At 35.6% G+C, this 20,179-nt stretch overlaps 1 protein-coding gene across 9 annotated transcripts in view; it reads right to left on the bottom strand.

The window, feature by feature from the left end:
- Positions 1-20,179, bottom strand: part of TOPAZ1 (testis and ovary specific TOPAZ 1) — a 61,489-nt gene that overhangs the window by 30,834 nt on the left and 10,476 nt on the right. For 8 of the 9 annotated variants that reach the window (XM_025272931.3, XM_044933930.2, XM_044933931.2 and 5 more), the window contains 7 exons: positions 15,356-15,417; positions 14,524-14,651; positions 7,603-7,667; positions 5,582-5,724; positions 3,981-4,066; positions 3,124-3,249; positions 587-650 (listed from right to left, as the gene is read on the bottom strand). In XM_025272931.3, coding sequence (XP_025128716.3) covers positions 587-650; positions 3,124-3,249; positions 3,981-4,066; positions 5,582-5,724; positions 7,603-7,667; positions 14,524-14,651; positions 15,356-15,417 — 674 coding nt within the window. Of the gene's footprint in view, positions 1-586; positions 651-3,123; positions 3,250-3,980; positions 4,067-5,581; positions 5,725-7,602; positions 7,668-14,523; positions 14,655-15,355; positions 15,418-20,179 lie in introns of those variants that run through there. The other variant, XM_044933935.2, reaches the window with a different exon arrangement.

Here is a 20,179-nt window from a genome sequence, read left to right as displayed (position 1 = left end):
TGCAACCCCATAGACAGCAGCCTACCAGGCTTCTCTGTCCCTGGGATTCTCCAGGCAAGAATACTGGAGTGGGTTGCCATTTCCTTCTCCAATGCATGCATGCATGCTAAGTCGCTTCAGTCATGTCCGACTCTGTGCGACCCTATGAACAGCAGCCCACAAGGCTCTCTGTCCACAGGATTCTCTAGGCAAGAATACTGGAGTGGGTTGCCATTTCTTTCTCCTCAGCTTACAAGGGACATGTGTAAAAGGATGAAGATGTAGGGAAGATCCAGTTTCTGACAGATCCCTTCAGAAAGATTTTAAGCTAATTAATGACATCCTTTTTTCTGTCTTACACCTGTAAATAAAATTTATACATCATGAAAATACTAGTATGTAAGTGAATTACAATGTTACATGGATTAAAATTAACCAAAATGCCACACTTATTATTAACCCTTTCTAAGACCAACAGAACTAATCTAAGACACTCAGTTTTCATACTCAAAAGTATTGAATTTACTTTTAAACCATGAGGACAAAAGCACATTGTTTGAAACACTTGCATTAATGATTTTATAGTAATCATTCTATTATCTCATACCTGCACGTTGTAGCAAACACAGCTCATTGATACTTATATATTTCTTAAACACATCCATACAAACCTGTAAAAGTTATGAAAAATGTAAAATTACCTTTTCATATTTCACAAAAACTATACAAATTTCAGTCCTATCTTTTTGCTTATTCTATTTTTTTTAAGTCAATTTAAGGCAATGGAATAAAGAAGCTGATGTTAGGTTAACTAAGATGGGAAATGCATACTGAATTTGTTACAAAACCCTTATTCAGAGAAGCTGTTCAGAGAAAGAGTCAAGGAAACAAAGTCAAGATTAGAAATCAACTGGAGAAGGGAGGGATTCTTTTACTGGTATAAGGAAAAACACATTGACCAATGATTAGAAAATAGATCCTATAAAGAGACTCACTCATACACAATTAGCAGATTTATGACACAGTGATACTGTAACACAGTGGGGGAAAGGATGGTGTTTGGTCAACTGGAGATCCACATGGGAAAAAATATGTATCTAGACCTTCTTCTCACATCCTAAACAAAAATTAATTCTAGATAGCTTAGATTTCTAAATGTGAAAGATAAGACAACAGATTTTTTAAAGGAAAAACACAGAAGACCATCTTCATGATCATGTTGTTGTTTATTTGTTAAGTTGTGTCTGACTCTTTTGTGACCCCATGAACTGCAGCCTTCCAGGCTTGTGTCCACTGGATTTCCCAAGCAAGAATACTGGAGTGGGTTACCATTTCCTTTTCCAGGGGATCTTCCCAACCCAGGGACAGAACCTGGGTCTCCTGCATTGCAGGCAGATTCTTCACTACTGAGCCACCAGGGAAGCCCCTTCACGATCTAGAAAATTTTTTTCAGTAGTGTATAAAAAGTCTTGAGTTTAAGCAAGCTCCAGGAGTTGGTGATGGACGGGGAAGTCTGGTGTGCTGTGGTCCATGGGGTCACAAAGAGTCAGACATGACTGAGTGACTGAACTGAACTGATGTAAAAAGTCAACACCATAAAAGGAAAAAAAAAAAAAATTAAAAGGTAAGATTGGACTATATAAAGATTAATAATTTTATCTACCGAAAGACACTTCTAAAAGGGTAAAAAGGCTTGTTGGTGGGAATATAAATTGGTACAATCATTATGGAGAAAAATATGGAGGTTCCTTAAAAAACTAAACCCAGAACTACCAGATGCTCCAGCAACCCACTCCTGGGCATATATCTAGAGAAAACTATCACTCTAAAAGATACATGGATCCCAACATTCACTGCAGCTTTATTTACAATAGCTAAGACATGGAAACAACCTAAATGTCCACTGATAGAGGACTGGATAAAGAAGATGTGGTACATATATATAATGGAATATTATGCAGCCATAAAAAGGATGAAATAATGTCATCTACAGGAGGATGCATGCACTAGAGATAATGATCATACTAAGTGAAGTAATTCAGACACAGAATGACAAATATTATATCGCTTGTATGTGGAATCTGAAAAAATGGTACAAGTGAATTTATTTACAAAACAGGAAGGGGAGAAGATTGGGATTGACATATATTCACTAACTAACAAGGACCTCCTGTATAGCACAGGGAACTCTACTCAGTACTCTGTAATGACCTATATGTGAATAGAATCTAAAAAAGAGTGGTTATAAATATATATTACTGATTTATTTTGCTGTACACCTGAAACTAACACAATATTGCAAATCAACTATATTCCAATAAAAATTTAAAAACTAAAAAATTAAAGTATGAAAAGGCAACTTGCAAAGTAGAAAAAATTATTTGCAATACACATATTCAACAAAGAGCTTGTATTCAGAATATAGAAAGAATTCTTGAGATGGATAAGAAAAAGACATCCTCTAGAATACAGATGAAATATTTAGATACTTACAAGAAGGGAATATTCAAATACCCAACAAACATTCTGAAAAATGCTCAATTTCATCAATCATGAGGGAAAGCATCACTGCCCACACACTAGAATGGCTTAAAATGGCTGATAACACCAAGAGCTGGTGAAAATGTAAAGCACCCAGAACTCTCAGACCAAATTAAAAATGTAATTTGTTAAACCACTTTGGAAATTTATCTGGCAGTATCTAACTAAAGTTGAACATATGCAAACTCTATGACACAATAATTCCAGTTTCAAGTATAACCCATAAGAATGGCTATATATGTTCACCAAAAGACATGCACAACACTGATGGCATTACTACTGTATTTACCAAATTTAGAAGCCATCCATCAAAGTAGTATTTATCAACAAAATAAATTTTTCTATACTCTACAATGGTATAGTCAACATTATACAGTAATGAGAAAGAAACATCTACAATTAAGTAAAAAAATACAGATGAATTTCAAACATGTTGAACAAAAGAAGCTAGAAACAAAAGCATACGGAGTGTATGATTCCATTTACATAAAGCTCAAAATCAGGCAAAGCTCTTATATTAGGATTTGATGCAAATCTGAATTAAAACCATATGACTGAAATGGTTATTAAAACAATCTCTACTTCAGACTTAACACATTTTACCTTTTCATCCCCTTGCTCAGGCACGTGACCAAACTTGCACTGTGATCGCTCACAGCCACGTAACGTATTAAAATGAAATTTGCAATATCTGTGGGGTATCATCAACCCTAGTGGCTTCTGGAACACCTAGAAAATTAGGCAAATTCCCCTTCTGTGTTAATTGTAAAACACTTGCTGCAATCAAGTGAGAAAGCATTTGAAACAATCAGAGATAATATATGTCCAAAAAAAGTATCAAGATAAATTGTTTGCTAACGTGATTAAAAAATAATTCCAAACAATTTATATTTTAAAAAATTATGATACAATCAATTTAAAGTTATTTGTCTGAATTTCTGCAATTTCATTTAGTGTAAAACTTATAGTCCACCAGTTACTACTGTTTCACTATACATGGCTTTAAATGTTTATACTTTCCCTCCTTGTCATGTGCCTGCCCTTTTTAGTTTTATAAAAAGTTACTTCTACTTTTATATATGCTTATTTCAGATGCATTTGTTAGAACTGAAAATTTCCTTAGCTTTTTTAATTAACAGAAAAAAGGTAATGAGTGAAAGTTATTTACAACAAGCTTTTCCTATCAACTGCTTTTTATTAATAGCTTTCTCCTTCACCATAGAAAACTATTCATTCTATTATTTTCTGTTTTGGATATCCCATCCCTTCCCCGCTCCCCCAGTCTTAAACGTCTTATATTGTTTCTGAACATTCTCTAAATTGCTACTCATTTTCTGTTCCTTTTCACTAAAATCAACAAAATGTCCAGAACTGCTTAAATGATAATAAGGAAATAAAACCAGAAAGCCCCAAAGTATATGCTTATAAGATCATCATTATTTTTTAAGTAACGTACTTACCCCTACATTTTTTTCCCTCTTAAATATTTCACAAATTTCAGGATTCTGCAGCTTTAGGAGAGAATGTTTCCCTGGTAATCTGAAATCTAGAAATGATTAAGAATGACATTACATTCCAATATGTTATAACTTATGCCTTTCACAAAGTGAAATAGACTACTACTATATGTTTTAATATTTCACTTTGGACTTCTTTTGTTCAATTCACAGGCTGTTGCCAGTGGTATAGTTCTGTGAAATATACAATAATTTACATCTTAGGTGTTCCTTAAGGATGTCTAGATCTGAATTTAACATTTTAAATTCATTATAAGCTAAAGATACTTTCTTAAAAGCCTCACATAGCAGCATTGAGTACTATATTCAAATGATTGTTAAGTTAAACACATAATAAACTTTTTGTAGGGATGAAAACTACTGATAAACCTAGGTGTTATGGACTAAATTGTGTCTCTTCCAATTCATATGTTGAACCTTAACCCCCAATGTGCCTTTGTGGAAGTAATTAAAATTAAATGGGGTTATAAAAATGAGGCTGTGATCTGACAGAATCAGTGTCCTTACAGAGACATCAAGAGTGAGCTTTCCCTCTCTCTTTCCAAGCACATGCACCAAGCAAAGGCCGTGTAAGGACTTAGTGAAAAGGCTGCCGTCCGTAAGCCAGGAAGAGAGCCAGAAACTGAACCCTACCAGAAACTTGATCTTGGACTTCTAGCCTCCAGAACTGTGTGAAATGAGTATCTGTTGTTTAAGCCACCCAGTCTGTGGAATTTTGTTATGGCAGCCCAGGCTGACTACTATACCAGGCATCATTATTCCTTAATGTTAGTCTTTTAAAATGAGAATTATGACATTTAGAAATTATTTTTTCTAAAGATAACATAGAAATGTTTTTTATCTTAAGTCATCTCAATTTTTACTTTGGCTGCATCCAGATATAATTTGAGACAAGTTGAAGTTTTTGCTGTATAGCTTTGCAGTACGTTTTACTGGGACACCTGTAAAGCTTTTAAAAACGTGATAATCATGGGCTTGCTGCTACAGGACACAAAAGCAGGCAGCATGAGGGCAGAGATGGGAGGTATGGAAGAGTTAGGTGTGAACTACATACACAAGAGGATTTTATTGTTTCTAAATTAATTCTTCAATCTAGCTTATTTTGTTCACATACATCACTATGAATTATTAAAAATGACACAAAGTATAAAGTACATTCTAAATTTCTAAAACACTCAAATTATGAATATTTTAGGTATAAACTGTAATCTACCTGTACTGCCACTATTGTGTGAATACAGATAACCCAGAAGTTGTTTAATCAAAAGTACTAACTAAAGGTACACAAACCTTCTGATCTTAACACATCCTATGCTTGTTTCCACTTTCTTTTTATGGCCCCACCCTGCGGCTTGCAGGATCTTACTTCCCTGATCAGGGATCAAACCTGTGCCCCCTGCAGTGGAAGCACAAAGTCCTAACCACTGAACCATTAGGGAGTTTCCTCAATTATTTTCCTTAGCTTTTTTGTTTTGGGTGGAAAAATCTCCTGTATCATTTCTATATTGTCAAAAGTCAATAGAATTTTATTAAGAAAATTGTACCATTCATCCATGGATTCAGTAATGTGTCTTCCTGATGAGCATTAAGATTCAAAGGCGGCAATGGCACTGGTAAGCACAGAGGTTTGGAGACCAGTGCTGCTAAGTGACATTCACCAACCATAATCTCTGTATTTTTAGAATCGCTGTTGTGTGAGCAGAAAAACCAAAATCAGAATTTAAATTTATTCTAAAAACATTACAGTAATGAGAATAAAATAAGTAGAAACACATCCTAATGATATATATGTTCTACATACTATGCTATATACTACTATTATATACTATGATTCTTCAGTATTTTCAATAGGTTGTTCCTGCCTTAATTAGAAAACCAACACTTGTTAAATGGCTAGGGTATGGGGAGAAGTGGGGTGGTGGGGTTGAAACTATAGCAAAACATTTTTGATCACGCTAGCCAAAACGTTAGAGGAAGACCTAGATCAATGTCCAGATCCAGAAAAGACCATTCAATGATTCTAGTGACAGTGCAGTGAAACAAATGAATTAAAAGTTATTCTTCAGGACAAGTATATATGATAAATTCATACATGTACTTGAGATCTTCCTTTGAGAAGAAGGCATAAGAAATATATAGTTTGAGGCTTCTGATTTAAACAGCTTTGATTATATTCTAATTAGTGAGATCCTATATAACCAATTAAAGAAACCACTCTAATCTTGAGGTCACTTACCTAGAAAAATAAGTAACTTAAGCAGGCGGAAGGGTGCAAAGTACCTCAGAGCTAACAGATATAAATGAATTTACTTTCTCAGAGAAAGACTCATGTCCTTATTCAGATACTAAAACATTTTACTTTAAATACAATTCTAATAAGCCATAGGCGAGTAAAAATAGTAAGAGGGGACAATGCTTATACCAGTTGAAACCTAGTGGCATTGATAGAGTTTAATCATTTCACACAAAATAAAAATTTCTGCTTCTCTCCCCAACTAGGGATATCCCTGAGATGTGCCATCTTCATAACTCTCCTCCAAATAAAACAAAATGAACCAGGTAACACAAAACAAAGAAATACGAATTATGGAATTTTATAGATGGAAAAGATTTTCTAGTAAACTTCTTTTATTCTGAGTAGATGATGAAATCCAGGGTAAGGTGGTCACTTGCCCAATATCACACGCCTGGTCATTATGGCAGAGCCAAGGTGATGACAAAACTCTGCAGGTTGCAACTCTTTAGCTTGTAAACATAATGTTTTTTATAGGAAAAAAAGTTGACCTTGTCACATTTTCTTTTTAAGATCTTCAAGCGGTAATGAATCATACTGTGCCAATCTAATTCTTACCTAGGCTTTTCTTTAACATAAAGATTCTCAGACTTGAGCATGTATCAGGGTTAGCTGGTGATCTTGCTGAAACACAGATTGATGGGCCCTATTTCTGGAGTTTCTGATTCAGTAGGTCAGGGATGGGAACAATAATTCTCATTTCTGGCAAGTTCCCACACAACGCTGCTACTGTAAGGCTCACACTTGGAAAAACACTGTCTTAACACAAAAGAACTTGAACAGATTTGTCACCTGACCTGACTCTGCCTTGCCTCATAGCAAAGTGGGTGTGAGAGGTGAATCAAATGATCTCCCAGGTACCCTCCAAACCTAAATGTGGCATCTGTAATATGTCCCAGTGAGTGTACTGTACCTCTCAGTACTAATCACTGCAGACATGGAAGATACCCGCAAGCTGCAATGCTCATCTGATTTCAGCTATTCTTACCTTCATAACAATCACATCCACATCTTTTTTTTTTCTTTTATTGTATCACCATTCCTCATTCCTTTCTCAAAAAATAATTTACGGCTGAAAACAGTTAGTGACAGCTTTAAAGTAACTTATAATATCCTTGACTCTGTAAATACCTGACACGTTAAATAATACCCGCATACTGTTTATGACATAGTAGCCCAACTACATACAATGGAGAATGAAAAACAGGCTCAAGACACAAATTACATGGATGACTATTTTAACATTATGTAATTAAAAATTATGTTACAAACCTTCTGCAAACTTCAGAAATAGTTTCTTTTTCTTCTCGAATAGCTACCTTGTCTGAAAATCTACACTGCGGAGAGATTATGGTTAAAAAATGTAAGTGAATATCTCTACATTCTATACTAGGCTACGAGGCTTACCAGATCAGAATGTATTAGATATTAATTAAACAACTAGCTTATGGCCAAGCCAGGAAGTAATTCTACTCTACATTATTTAAAACACTGAACACTGACTTCAAAATTTCCAGTGTTCAGAAAAATATAAATCAACACATTTACCCTAGTTTTGATATCACCTTTAATTATGCAAACTACCATTTCTAATTATTTTGAACAATTATAGCCATGTTTCCTTTTAGTTAGAAAGAACAGCTTTGAGTGATTTTTATTTATAGGTGGTATTTATGAACATAAATGTATTTTTCATTAGGAATATTTATATCTATTTAAAATGTTGGTATACTTAAAGCTCTTTACAATTACTATCTTGGGAATTGTGATTCTCTAATTATGAGAAAGTTATATATGCTCAAATACTAGGCTTTTGAAAAACAGACAACAAAATAAACCCCCCAAATCACCCATCATTTGGGTAGCCAGAGTTAACCACTTAATATCTTACTTTATATCTTTCTAGTCTTTCTAAAATTACACAAGAATATTTTATAATAACAGTACACATTATATATGCTATTATAACCTTTAGGAAGAACACTATAAAAATCAACTGAGAAACATGAAATATTAGGATATAACATGTTCCTGGATGAGAATGTTAAATGTAAAAAATGCTAATTCTCTCCAAATTAATTTATACACTTAAAAAATTACAACATGAGTTTAAAAGAAAAGAATATATATTTCTTTCTTAGAAAAAAAGAATATAAGAACAGCCAAAAATTTTTAGATTTATAAAACATTTTGATATCTTTTAAAGCAAACCTTCCTTACTGTTTTTATTTTTCAAGTAATTGACAGTATAGAATTGGTACAGACCTGAGCAATTAATGAAATAAAAGAGAAGGAGTCATTCTATACATAAAAACTGAAAATATTAAAGATGGCACTTGAAATTTGTGAGGAAATGATTCAATAAATAATAACAGAACAACTAACAGGTAGTTAAGTTGGATGGAAAATAAGCTTGGCACCAATTCACCATATTCCAAAATGCATTCAATAAATATTTAAATATAAAAAATACTGAAAGCATTGAAAATAAAAGATGAGTAGTTATGTAATTTGGAGGGTAGAGAAAGCCTAAGATAACACCAAAGGCAGAAACCATGAATTATGGATCAATAGGTCTGAATACAAACATTTAAAGTATTTTCATATGCTAAGATGACAAAATCAACTGTCAAAATAAGAATAGAAAGGTTACATTGTTTCTACATTCTTTCTTCCAAGATAAAATTTAGATTTATATTGATAAATTTAAATATAATAAATAACACCAAAAAATACTAGAAAAAGATACAGGTGAAAAATTTTAACTCCAAAACAGGGAAGTCTTTCTCTAAATACAACTTACAACTCAAATATCATAAAATAAAACTGATACATTGGACTAAATAAAAATAAAAAGCTCCTTCAAGGTAAAAAGTTCCTATACTAAGTCGAATACAAATGAAAAATAGGAAAAACTAGGGCAACATATGACAGAGAACCAATATGTTTAATATATGAAAATTTCTTACAAATAAAAAAAGATCAAAATCCGAAAAGAAAAATGGGCAAAGGACATAAAAGAAGTTCACAGAAGAAAATGTAAATGGCTTTTACACATACTAAAAGATGCTTAACTAGACTCATAAGAGGAAAGCAAATGAAAAGTCATTTGTAAAAATACACAGATGGACAAAAAATAAAAAAAAATTTTAATACTGAGTTGGTGAGTGTATGGGGAAGAAAACTGTCATTCCCATACAATGTTGATGGAAGCATAAATCAAAGCAATCTTTATGTAGGGCAATCTGAAAATTCTACTTCTAAGAATCAATCCAAAAATGCTTGCACATATGCAAAATGCCTTATGCTCAAGGATGCATAATGCAACAATGTTAAAATAGCAAAAAAATGGGAACAAACCAAGTGCCCATCAATAGTGGAACTTGTTGAACAGAGTATATCCATATAGTGGATAATTATATAATTGTAAAGAGAAAGCATCCTTACATATATGGAAAGGAAACACTCTCTATTATATAGTAAGTTTAAAAAAGATAAAGAATGGTATGCTATCGTTTGTATAAAATTAAAACGAATACACAATAGGTCCAGTTAGAGAAACGGCAAGTATCTCTTACTGGACTAATCCTTCTTCAGGTAACAACTATAAACCTTAGACAAGATATTAAAAAAAAAATGGATGCAGCCTGGATGGGATTGGGGGAGAATGGATACATGTATATGTATGGCTGAGTCCCTTAGCTGTTCACCTGAAACTACCACAACATTGTTAATGGCCTATATCCCACAATAAAATGAAAAGTTTAACATTTGAAACAAAAAATAAAAAGAATACACAATAGGTCCAGTTTAAGAAATGGCAAGTAAGTATCTCTTACTGGGCTAATCCTTCTTTAAGTAACAACTATAAACCCTAGAAAAAATACAAAAACAAACAAACAAACAAACTAACTAACTGCCTGAAGACACCGGAGAGATAAGAAAAGCAGACACAGTCTGGAGAGAAAGAGGGAATGACACCGGGTAACAGTCCTGTTTTTATGACACTTGTTTTTATGAATTTATTCTTAAAGGGAGAACTCAGTTGTAACCATGTGGAAGGCTATAAATGTGCCCTTCTGAATGAAACAAAGAACCAGAAGACAGAGTTGAGGCAAAGTCAGAAACTGGGATGTGAGGTTGGGGACCCTGGAAAGGAGAGAGCCTAAGAGAGGAAGTCCCTAAATGTGCTTTAAATTTGGTCCAAACCTCCAGCTGACCCTTGAGCTATACCTTTGTAAGGCAGACTCCAAACAACCCAGGTGACACTAAAAGAACTGAAGAAACATTTCAACTGCCTACTACCCTGGGAAATAACCTGGAGGATGAGCCCACCAAAGTTGTTGAAGAAACCTAAGCATGCCATCACCAGAGAGCCCAGCAAGTGCAAACCTGGGAGCTTCTTTCAAAATACCAAATTACAGAGACGGAAAACATTAATGGTTGCTAAGCTTAACAGATGTTAGGGGTAGGGAGGGAGGTGTGACAAAGAGGTAGTATAAGGAGGGTTTTTGTAATGATGTAATTATCATCTTGATTGCACTACAGGCTACAAACATCTGCACACTTGATAAAATACACAGAACTGCACACCCTCATTATACTAACACCAAATTTCTGCTTCTGATACCGGGCGTTAAGATGAAATCATGCGGGGAAACTACTTTTGCAACTTCTTGTGAATTTACAATTGTTTCCAAATAAAAATTAAGGACACTAGCATTTTGACTATCTGGGGCTCAAAACTAGAATCACTAAGCAATTACCACCATGGTAAACCTAAAAATTGTTGTATATGGATTCTGAGTATAACTGATACATAAAAGTAAGAAAAAACAAGGCCTATAGGTGAAAAAGACATAAATATATACAGATATATAAGATCAATAAGGAAGCATTTCTAAAAATTCACAGAAAACCATACATAAAAGCAGAAAAAATGGTAATCTAGACCTATGCCCTATAAATCAACTTATTTACCCTCTAAAATTCCTAAAATGTAAGGTGATAGATAGTTAAAGTTTGTTAATCCCCAAATCTGGGGGCCAGATATCTTAGAGACAAATATTATTGACAGGGTCATGTATTTTCTAAAGGGTTGATACTTTGAAGCTTACCATGGTATCAGAAGGATAAAAGCATCATTTCTCTTCTCTTAAATCCAAAAAATAGCATCACTCTAGGAAGCAGCTAAATGCTTTTGTGGATTATTTTTAAAAGAGCTAATATTGAAAACAGTCTACATCTTTAAAATATTTAGCGTTAAGAACTCAGTGAATTCTGGCAAACATCTCTTAAAATCTATCCTTGCAGAAGAGAATGCATTAAGTCTTCTCTCTGCTTTAAGTAGAACAGGATACAAACTGTTTATTTTTTAATGTTTTAGAGCAAAGGTTGGCAAGCAATAGCCTGCAGGCTGCCTGTTTTTGTAAATAAAGATTTATTTGAATGCAGCAATTGACATTTGTTTTCATACTGTCTATGGCTTCTTTCTTGTTATAGCGACAGAGTTAAGTAGCTGTGACAGCAACCATAGGGATCACAAAGCCAGAGAAGTGTTACTATCTAGTCTAAATTTTAAAGTAAAGGTTTGCTGACCCCTGCTATAGAGTCAAGGGACTCTACTGTGTGACCCTGGATAAGATACTAAGTCTCAGTGTTTTCATCTGTGAAGGGAAATAATAGTACACATTTCATGTACAGTAAAGTATTAACTCAGTAAATCTGGGTTGTCCATATGTTATCTGTTAAAGGCTTGGCCCATGACCTGCCATGCAAGGTGGCCAAAACAAACAAAAACACATACAAGAAACAAAAACCTACAATCATTTGTATTATTATTCTCTATCAGCCACTGCTCTAGGCGTGAAAGATTCATTTGTGAGCAAAATGGACAAAAATCTTTGCCTTTACGGAGTTTCATTCTAGCAGGAGGAGACAGAGATAAACATAAATAAGTAAATGTAAAGGATGTTTTATTATGACAAGTACAAGAAAGGGGGATATGAAATGTTGACAGCAAGGAGAACATTGCAATTTTAGACTGGACGGCCAGGGGAGGTCTGAGAACATGAAATCTGAGTAAAGATGTGAAGGAAATAAGAAAGTCAGCTATATAGTTTTTATTTTTTTTAGGAGATAAAATGCCAAAATCAAAGGCCCTGAAGTGGGAGAAAGCCTGGTTTGTTCCAAGAACAGCAGGAGGCTAAGGGGGTCAGGGTGCAAGAGCTAAGGAGAGTAGGCAGATCAGAGAGGAATCAAGGTTGGGGAGGAGGAGGAGGGGACAGATAAAGGGTCAAGTAGGTCATAGTAAGGACTGTGGCTTTGAGCCTGAATATTAAAAGCCACTGGAAAATTTGAAGGGGAAGAGTAACATGATCTAACCTATGCTGTGTTGACAATAAACTATAAGATAATAATATTAGAAGCTGGAGAAATGTTAAGAGGCCCCTGCAGTAATTCAGGCAGGAGATGATACAAGGCTGGGCCTGGGTGTGATGTGGTGTGGGTGGGAGTGAAGAAAAGAGGACAATTTCCAGACATCATCTGAAGCTGAGGCCAGCAGGATTTCCTTACAGTCTGCATATGGAGTGAGAGAAAAAGAAAGGAAGAAAATCCAAGGTTTCAAGCCTAAGTGATTTATCAAGGATGGGGTTGCCATTAATAGAAAAGGGGAAAAATGACAGGAAAGGCTGGTGTGTGGCAGGGGAGGGGACATACAACAGGAGTTCAGTTTGGAACATGTTAGGTTTGAGAAGCCCAATTGGACATCCCAGTGGAAAAGTCAAGCAGGCAACTAGATACAAAGCTCTGCAGCTCAGAGAAGAAGTTCAAGCTGGAGATGTGAATTTGAGAGTCTTAGCACACAGGTGGCATTCAGTGCAATGAGGTTGCATGAGATCATCTAAGGAGCAAATCTAGACAGAATAAAGAACAGATTCCTGGTCTAGGTGCTGGGTTGCTCCAACACATAGAGGTCAGGGAGATTAGGAAAGACCAGCAAAACCAACTGGGAAGTTGCAGACAGAAATGACACCAGGCAGGTTATATTTATCCTGAAAGTCATGTGAAAAAAATGTTTCAACAAAAGTGTAATTAACTGCTAAATACTAGTGACAGTTTCAGTAAGATTAAGACTGAACTATGTCCATTAGATTCAGCAACGAGGAGGTGGCTGGGGAGTGTAAGAATGGTAGTTTTGGTGGAGGTGAAGGCGAGTATCTTTGGAACTGGAGGAAAAAGACTGGAGATGGTGAGTCTAGACAAGCTTTTGGAGAAACAGGATGACTGCTAAAAAGGAAAAAGGAACCTTGAAAGTGCTTTTTTTGTGGTTTTGTTTGAAGATGGGAGAAAAGAATGCTGATGTCAAACAGAATGATCCAGTAATGAAAGGAGAATTGCTGCAGCGTATTTTAAGAGAGAGAAGAGGTGGATTTTAGCACACAGGTGGAAGGAACAGCCTTGGCCTGTTCACCCATTGTAACAGGAAAAACCAGAGTTTTGGGAACAGATGCAGGTAGGTGGTCTAACATGTTGGTGGGAACTTAAGTTCCTTTCCAATTGTTTCAATTTTGTTGGTGAAGCAGGAAATAAAGTCGCTAGCTGTGAGGACAAATCAGGAGGAATAAGGAGAAAGAAGAAACCATGAAATAGTTGTTGAAGTGTCAATTAAATTATTCAACAGGTTAAGGCAATCATACACTTTATCTGGCAGATAACTGATATCCTGTTTTCCCCATATCATACACCAGTGGTGTGTTTCAACATCAAATTAGGTTTATATTCAATTCCTAGGCCTTCTGCATCTGTGGTTGAATAACTGATGCTTGCATTCATAGCACTCAGGCACTGTGATATTCCAAAATTTCAAAGAATATCAAATGATATTCAGTACTTTGTGTTTACTGAGGCAGGAAGATATGTAACAATTTTGAAAGATTCATATAGGTTTGAGAAGAACCTTAAAAGCTAAATATGTAATTAAATAGTACACCCCATTTTCTCAGACAAGTGAGACTCTGTTAATACTGTGCTTATGCCAAGTACCAAACTATATAGTCCATGGCCAGAATGATGTGACTTTTATTCAAAAAAAGGCATTATCCTGTTGCGTGAGTGCACGGCTAAGATGAACTTCTATATTTACCACCATCTGGACCAAGAAATAAGGAAATGCAAAAAATTCTCTAGTACCTTTTCGTCCAAGTCTGAACTTTTTGTCTGTTCACTTAGGCCTCTTGGTTTTTCATTTGAAGAAGTTTCATGAGTAACTTCTCCTAAGGAAATGTTTGCATCTTTGGAATCATGTTTTATCTCACTTGCTGAAAAGAAATAATATTCAACTGTAGAAACTTTAAATGGCAAAATAACCAAGTCATTTAGAGATTGTTCTAAAAGTGAGTTAGAATTCAGAGACTCTTTTAAAGTCCAATGTGACAAATATGAAATAGCATTTTCAGCAAATTATACATTTATTCCTCCCTCTCTATCAAAATAACTCCATTACATGGTATAAAAAGATATGGCAGTAACACAAAATTAAGACATAAAGATAAATTTAAGAATCTTTCTTGATCATGTCCAGTTATTTTCAATGTATTTTTAAAACTTGGAAGTTTCTGAAATTAACTTTCCAATTAAATTATTTCCTGCAAAGATCTGGTTATTTAAACTTATGATTAACTGTTAATTACAAAAAATATTAAAAAGGACTCATTTAAAATATGATTAAGCTTAAATACATATTTCGGTTTCAAAATAAGACTACAAAAATTGCTAAGTTCAATTATCTTTTGTAGATAAAGCCTAACAAAGTTATTTATTAAATAATCAAATGGAAAACTTCTCAAAATCTGATCTGCCAACCAGGTAGGTAAAACTGAGAAAAACTGACAAAGTGTGTACAACAGGGTTGACAGACTCTGAAATGAAAAGCCTCCTTTTTAAATGAATTCATTCTGACTGTGCCTAAACAGAGATACAAAAACACTTCAATGCTATACATTATGAAAATGTCAAGTTTTACCTGCTGACAAGGAAGCACAGATCTCTGACTTCATTGATCCAGGATCCGGTACAGGCAGTTCTCTATTACAAAGCAAACAGGGCTTAAACATTATCACATATTCTTGCAGAACTATCCACTTCTCTAAACATTATATAACACTAGCTTTAGCAGCTGGTGAACATCAGCTCAAGTCCTCCAAGGTCAGAGTACTATTCAGGGACACACACCTAAGTCAATTCTGAATTTGATTCTTTAATCACATTCACCACAATGGTTAGGAAGTGCTGCCATTCAAACTTTGTTACTCAAAGAGAACTGAGAACATACACCAAGCATTTGAAACATTTTTTTAAGTATTACACCAATGCAAGATAATGACTAACTCCTACTCTCAAGCATGCATATATATGTCTTACTGTCAATGTAAAAGGATGAGTTTGTGAGCAGTCTGAGTCTTTTTTTTGGTAGTCTCTGAATACAACCTAAGATCTAAAGTAACAGCTATGGAGATGACAGTTAAGCCAACCTGGGTTCGAATATTGTTCTGCCACTTACTATGTCAATTGTGGTAAAATTATTAAACTTCTTTGAGTCTAACCACATCTATAAAATGAGAATACCACCCACTCAGGAGGTTACTGTGAGGATTAAATGAGATAAAATGTTCTTAAAGCCTATGGCATAGGCTCAACAAATGAAAACTACATTTACAGGAGCCACTCAAAAAATGGCTTAATATTCCACTTTTAAAAACTTAAGACAAAAAATAAATAAAAGTACACCAAATACAATATAGTAAACACCCATGACCTCACTACTTATTCCTTTAATAAATGAGTTTTATTAAACTTGTCCTACAGTTCTATGACTGCCCATTGGTTCAGGGATACTTCCTAGCCAAGAAAGAAGAAAACATATTTTATATACACCATTCTTTGAAGGCTTTGGAAAACATGAAGTAATTTTCCCCCAACATAAATACTAGAAACAGAAGTTGTTTCTAGTATTTATGGTAACTGCTGACCGACCTGTGAGCTGGACCCAGGTAATCTGGGACTCCTCATTCCTTCATGTGTCCTTGGAATGTGTGTTCTGCTTGCCTTTCCCACACTGGCAGGTGCCCAAGGACACTGCCTTGGGATGGTAGGTGCTGTTGAGACCATCTGGATGCTATATGTGACTGAACTCAGTTAAGGTTTCTATGTAATCTTAAAATATTCTGGAGGGTCTTCCCTGGTGGCTCAGTGCTAAAGAATCTCCTGCCAACACAGGAGACAGGTTTGATCCCTGATCCAGGAAGATCCCATTATGTCGTGGAACAATTAAGCCCATGTGTTACAACTATTGAGCCTGTGCTCTAGAGCTTGAGAACTGCAACTAATGAGCCCACGAGCCACAACTACTGAAGCCCGTGTGCTCTACAGCCTGTGCTCCACAACAAGAAAAGCCACCGCTACAAGAAGCCCACGCACCATGGCTAGTGAATAGCCCTTGCTCATTAGAACTAGAGAAAAGCCCGCACAAGCAACAAAGACCCAGCACAGTCCAAAGAAAAAAGGGTTCTGGTGGACTGGAGTGAAGATCTGCTCATCATGCAGCTGCCCAAGACAAGCCTCGAAAGTAAGTTCCTTTGCTTATTAAGTGAAGTGAAAGTGAAGTCGCTCAGTCGTGTCCGACTCTTTGCGACCCCATGGATTGTAGCCCACCAGGCTCCCCAGATCCGTGGGATTTTCCAGGCATGAATACTGGAGTGGGTTGCCGTTTCCTTCTCCAAGAAATCTTACTGACCTAGAGATTGAACCTGGGTCTCCCTCATTGTAGGCAGATGCTTTACCATCTGAGCTACCAGGGAAGGACTTGCTTATTAAACCTGTTACCTATTAATCTGGAGTGATTTGCCTCTTTCTCTGGTTTCCCTCTGCCTTGTGTGTGTGTGAGTGTGTGTGTGTGTGTGTTGGGGGGACAGTTTCAGATTACACCTAGAAAACTCATGAGGCTGCAAATTATAAGTATACAGTTTAAAGAAAGGAAAAATAAAATTACAAACAAGACAGAAACATATACAAATCTCCCCCACCCCATCTTGACTCATGTCTATCTACTAGAGTATCTCCATTTCAATATTTCAAAGGTCTCTTCAACTCAACATGTCTAAATTTGAGCTCATAACCAGCACTGTTCCACAGTCCTGACTGTTCTGATCAGGGAATTGTAAATGCCCTTCTTTGAAACAAGAGAAACCAGGTATCATCCTTAACTCCTACCTTGGACCTTGCCACCATTTGATGAATAGATCTGCACTTCCTAAAATCTCTCTTAAATCCACCCCCACTTCTGGCTGAAGTCACCATGTGCTTTGATCTAGTTATTACAACAGCTCCTTGCCAATTTATTTTCCACACCAAAGTTATTATGATTTTTAAACTGTAAATCTGATCAAATTTTCTACTTAAAAAGTCCTTCAGTGAATCCTGATATGTTCTTAGGATAAAGTTCAAACTCACCATGGATTCTAGTTTATCTAGGATGATTTGTGTATGCCTCTTAACCTGGTGTATTAATTATTAATACCTCCCCATGTCCCTCTCAAAATAGCTTCATTTCCTACCACCTGAACACTAAGCCGTGGCATGTTATTTCTGTCTCTCAGTTGTAACATGCTCTTCCCTGTGGGCCTGTCTATAGACTCGTGCTTCCCTCTCACTTTTCTACTCACTTTTCTTTGCCTATTGCCTTGTTTCTGCTTATTCTTTAGTGTTTATCTTAAATGTCATGAGGACCAGGAAGCCTTCAACATCTTGTATTTTTCCTATCATATTTTATTGTATTTGTTTAATCATTTGCAGCCCTTGATAGACTAAACACTCTATGAAAATAAGGTCCATAGGCATCTAGTTGCTCTCTGTACACTCAGCCCCTAACATCTTCCTGGCCAGACATGAGGGAGACTCAAATGAATATTCCTGTTTAGGAACTTCCCATATAGGAGAAGGCACACATACATAATATCCTGAGATACAGGCCAAGAGAACTATTGGAACAAATCCCTAGAATAACATCTCAAATGTGATTTAAAGGACAACTGAATGAAAAGAAAGGAATTTGCAGATAAAGAAACATATGTAAAAGGATTCAAATATCTGACATTGTGGAAACAGTGAGCTGCCTGCGCTGCTCATCTTTTATTAGCCTCTCCTTGCACTTTTCCCCTCAACAGCCCCATAGCTGCCAAAGAGAGAACGGATGCAGATCCACCAAAGAGCCATAAAAAGCCACGCCAAGCAATTTAGACTCTGACCTTAGATGGCTGAAAGCCACTGGAGCATTGCCAGCAGTCACTGGAAGATCAATTTCTATTTCCGAAAATTACTGAAGAGGAGGATATACCAAAAGAGCTCAGGAAGATTAACTAGGAGCTAATTGTAATAATATAGAAAAAATATGAATAAGATAATAACAGTGAGAATTGAGAGAAAGGAAAAACCATGAGAGAGATTTAAGGTAATAGCATGAAAAAGATGAACTGACTCAATAAATAAGAGAATTGAAGGATGTTTCAAATTATCCTGAAAGTTATATGCACAAAGAGGTATGGCTCCAGACACATAAGAGATTACTCCTTAAAAAAATCCAAACCCCAAAAGGCAAATAGGTATAGCAAGTGTACTGCTTTTATATCAAAGTATTACAAGAGTACTTTTAATACTGCTGGTATAGTTCATAAGGGTGAGAAACTTTTCACTATGAATAACTAACTTACAAGGAAGGTAAGATTGCACATGCCAGTCTTGTTAGAAGTAATTTTGTTTCGAATTTGTGAGACACAAAGAGATGTAAAATTTTTAACTTTACCTAGAGTAGAAAAAACAAAACTGTAACTCCCATAAATATATTACAACTTTGTGTCAGTGGAGCAGAAAGGGAGAAAAATGAAAGGAAGGAGGAGGAAAGGAGAGAAGCAGACTTGGTTGAGGCTACAGAATACAGGGAATCAAAAGAGAAGATCTGAGAAAAAAGGAGAGGAGACTTAGCGAAGCTTCTGAAGAACAACACAGATCACATGAAGTTTATCCTCTAACAGAGCATTTTTCAAGGGAGTGATAAAATTTAATGGGTTCCAACCAGGATTTTTAAGTAAAACAGAATAAAATAAAAATATGATACTACACCACTTGTAGTAAGGAAAATATTATTTTTATAAATCTAGTGTCTTACATATTCATAAGTATGTACCAGATTGTAATGTAAAATGTATCGTTAGTATGGGTAACTGACAAAAAGGTTTGAAGATGACAGCTCTAGAATAATTATTAACAGAAGAAACTTGAAAACTATTGCCCAAGAAAAATTCAGAATGTTATTGCTTCCTTTCGAGATGCTAACTATAGCTGAATGCAGTCGATGTTCACTTTTATTTATATATTCACATCCTGATTGTGAAAAAGACTACCGTAAACTTACTGGGGCAATTATTCTGTAGATAGTAGTGGCAAAAAGCAGATAAGTTATTACAGTATCCAATTCACTGGGCCAGAGGTTCCCAAGCCTGATGCCATGATATGCAGTGCTCGGTTTCCTGACATTACAAATAACTCCATCAAGTACAATACTATTTATTCTAGCAAAAACAAACAATGGTTTATGTGGTCCAAAAGACAAAAAAGTAAAAATCAGAAAGATGCTTCTTTATACCTGATACTTTAAAGAGGAAGATGAGATGAGAGAGGAAAGGGGCCAAAAGAAAACAATGTTTGCTGGCAAGTCTATAGAGTAGTGGATTTGAAGCCATAGAGATAGCCAAAATGCCACTCTTCCAGCATGCTGTTTTGGGGAGGGGAGACA

This window comes from Bubalus bubalis, chromosome 21 (assembly GCF_019923935.1).
Source record: "Bubalus bubalis isolate 160015118507 breed Murrah chromosome 21, NDDB_SH_1, whole genome shotgun sequence".
In the NCBI taxonomy this organism is placed as follows: Eukaryota; Metazoa; Chordata; class Mammalia; order Artiodactyla; family Bovidae; genus Bubalus; species Bubalus bubalis.
The sequence above is the reverse complement of the archived record's forward strand: the minus strand, read 5'-3'. Positions and strand labels throughout refer to the sequence as shown.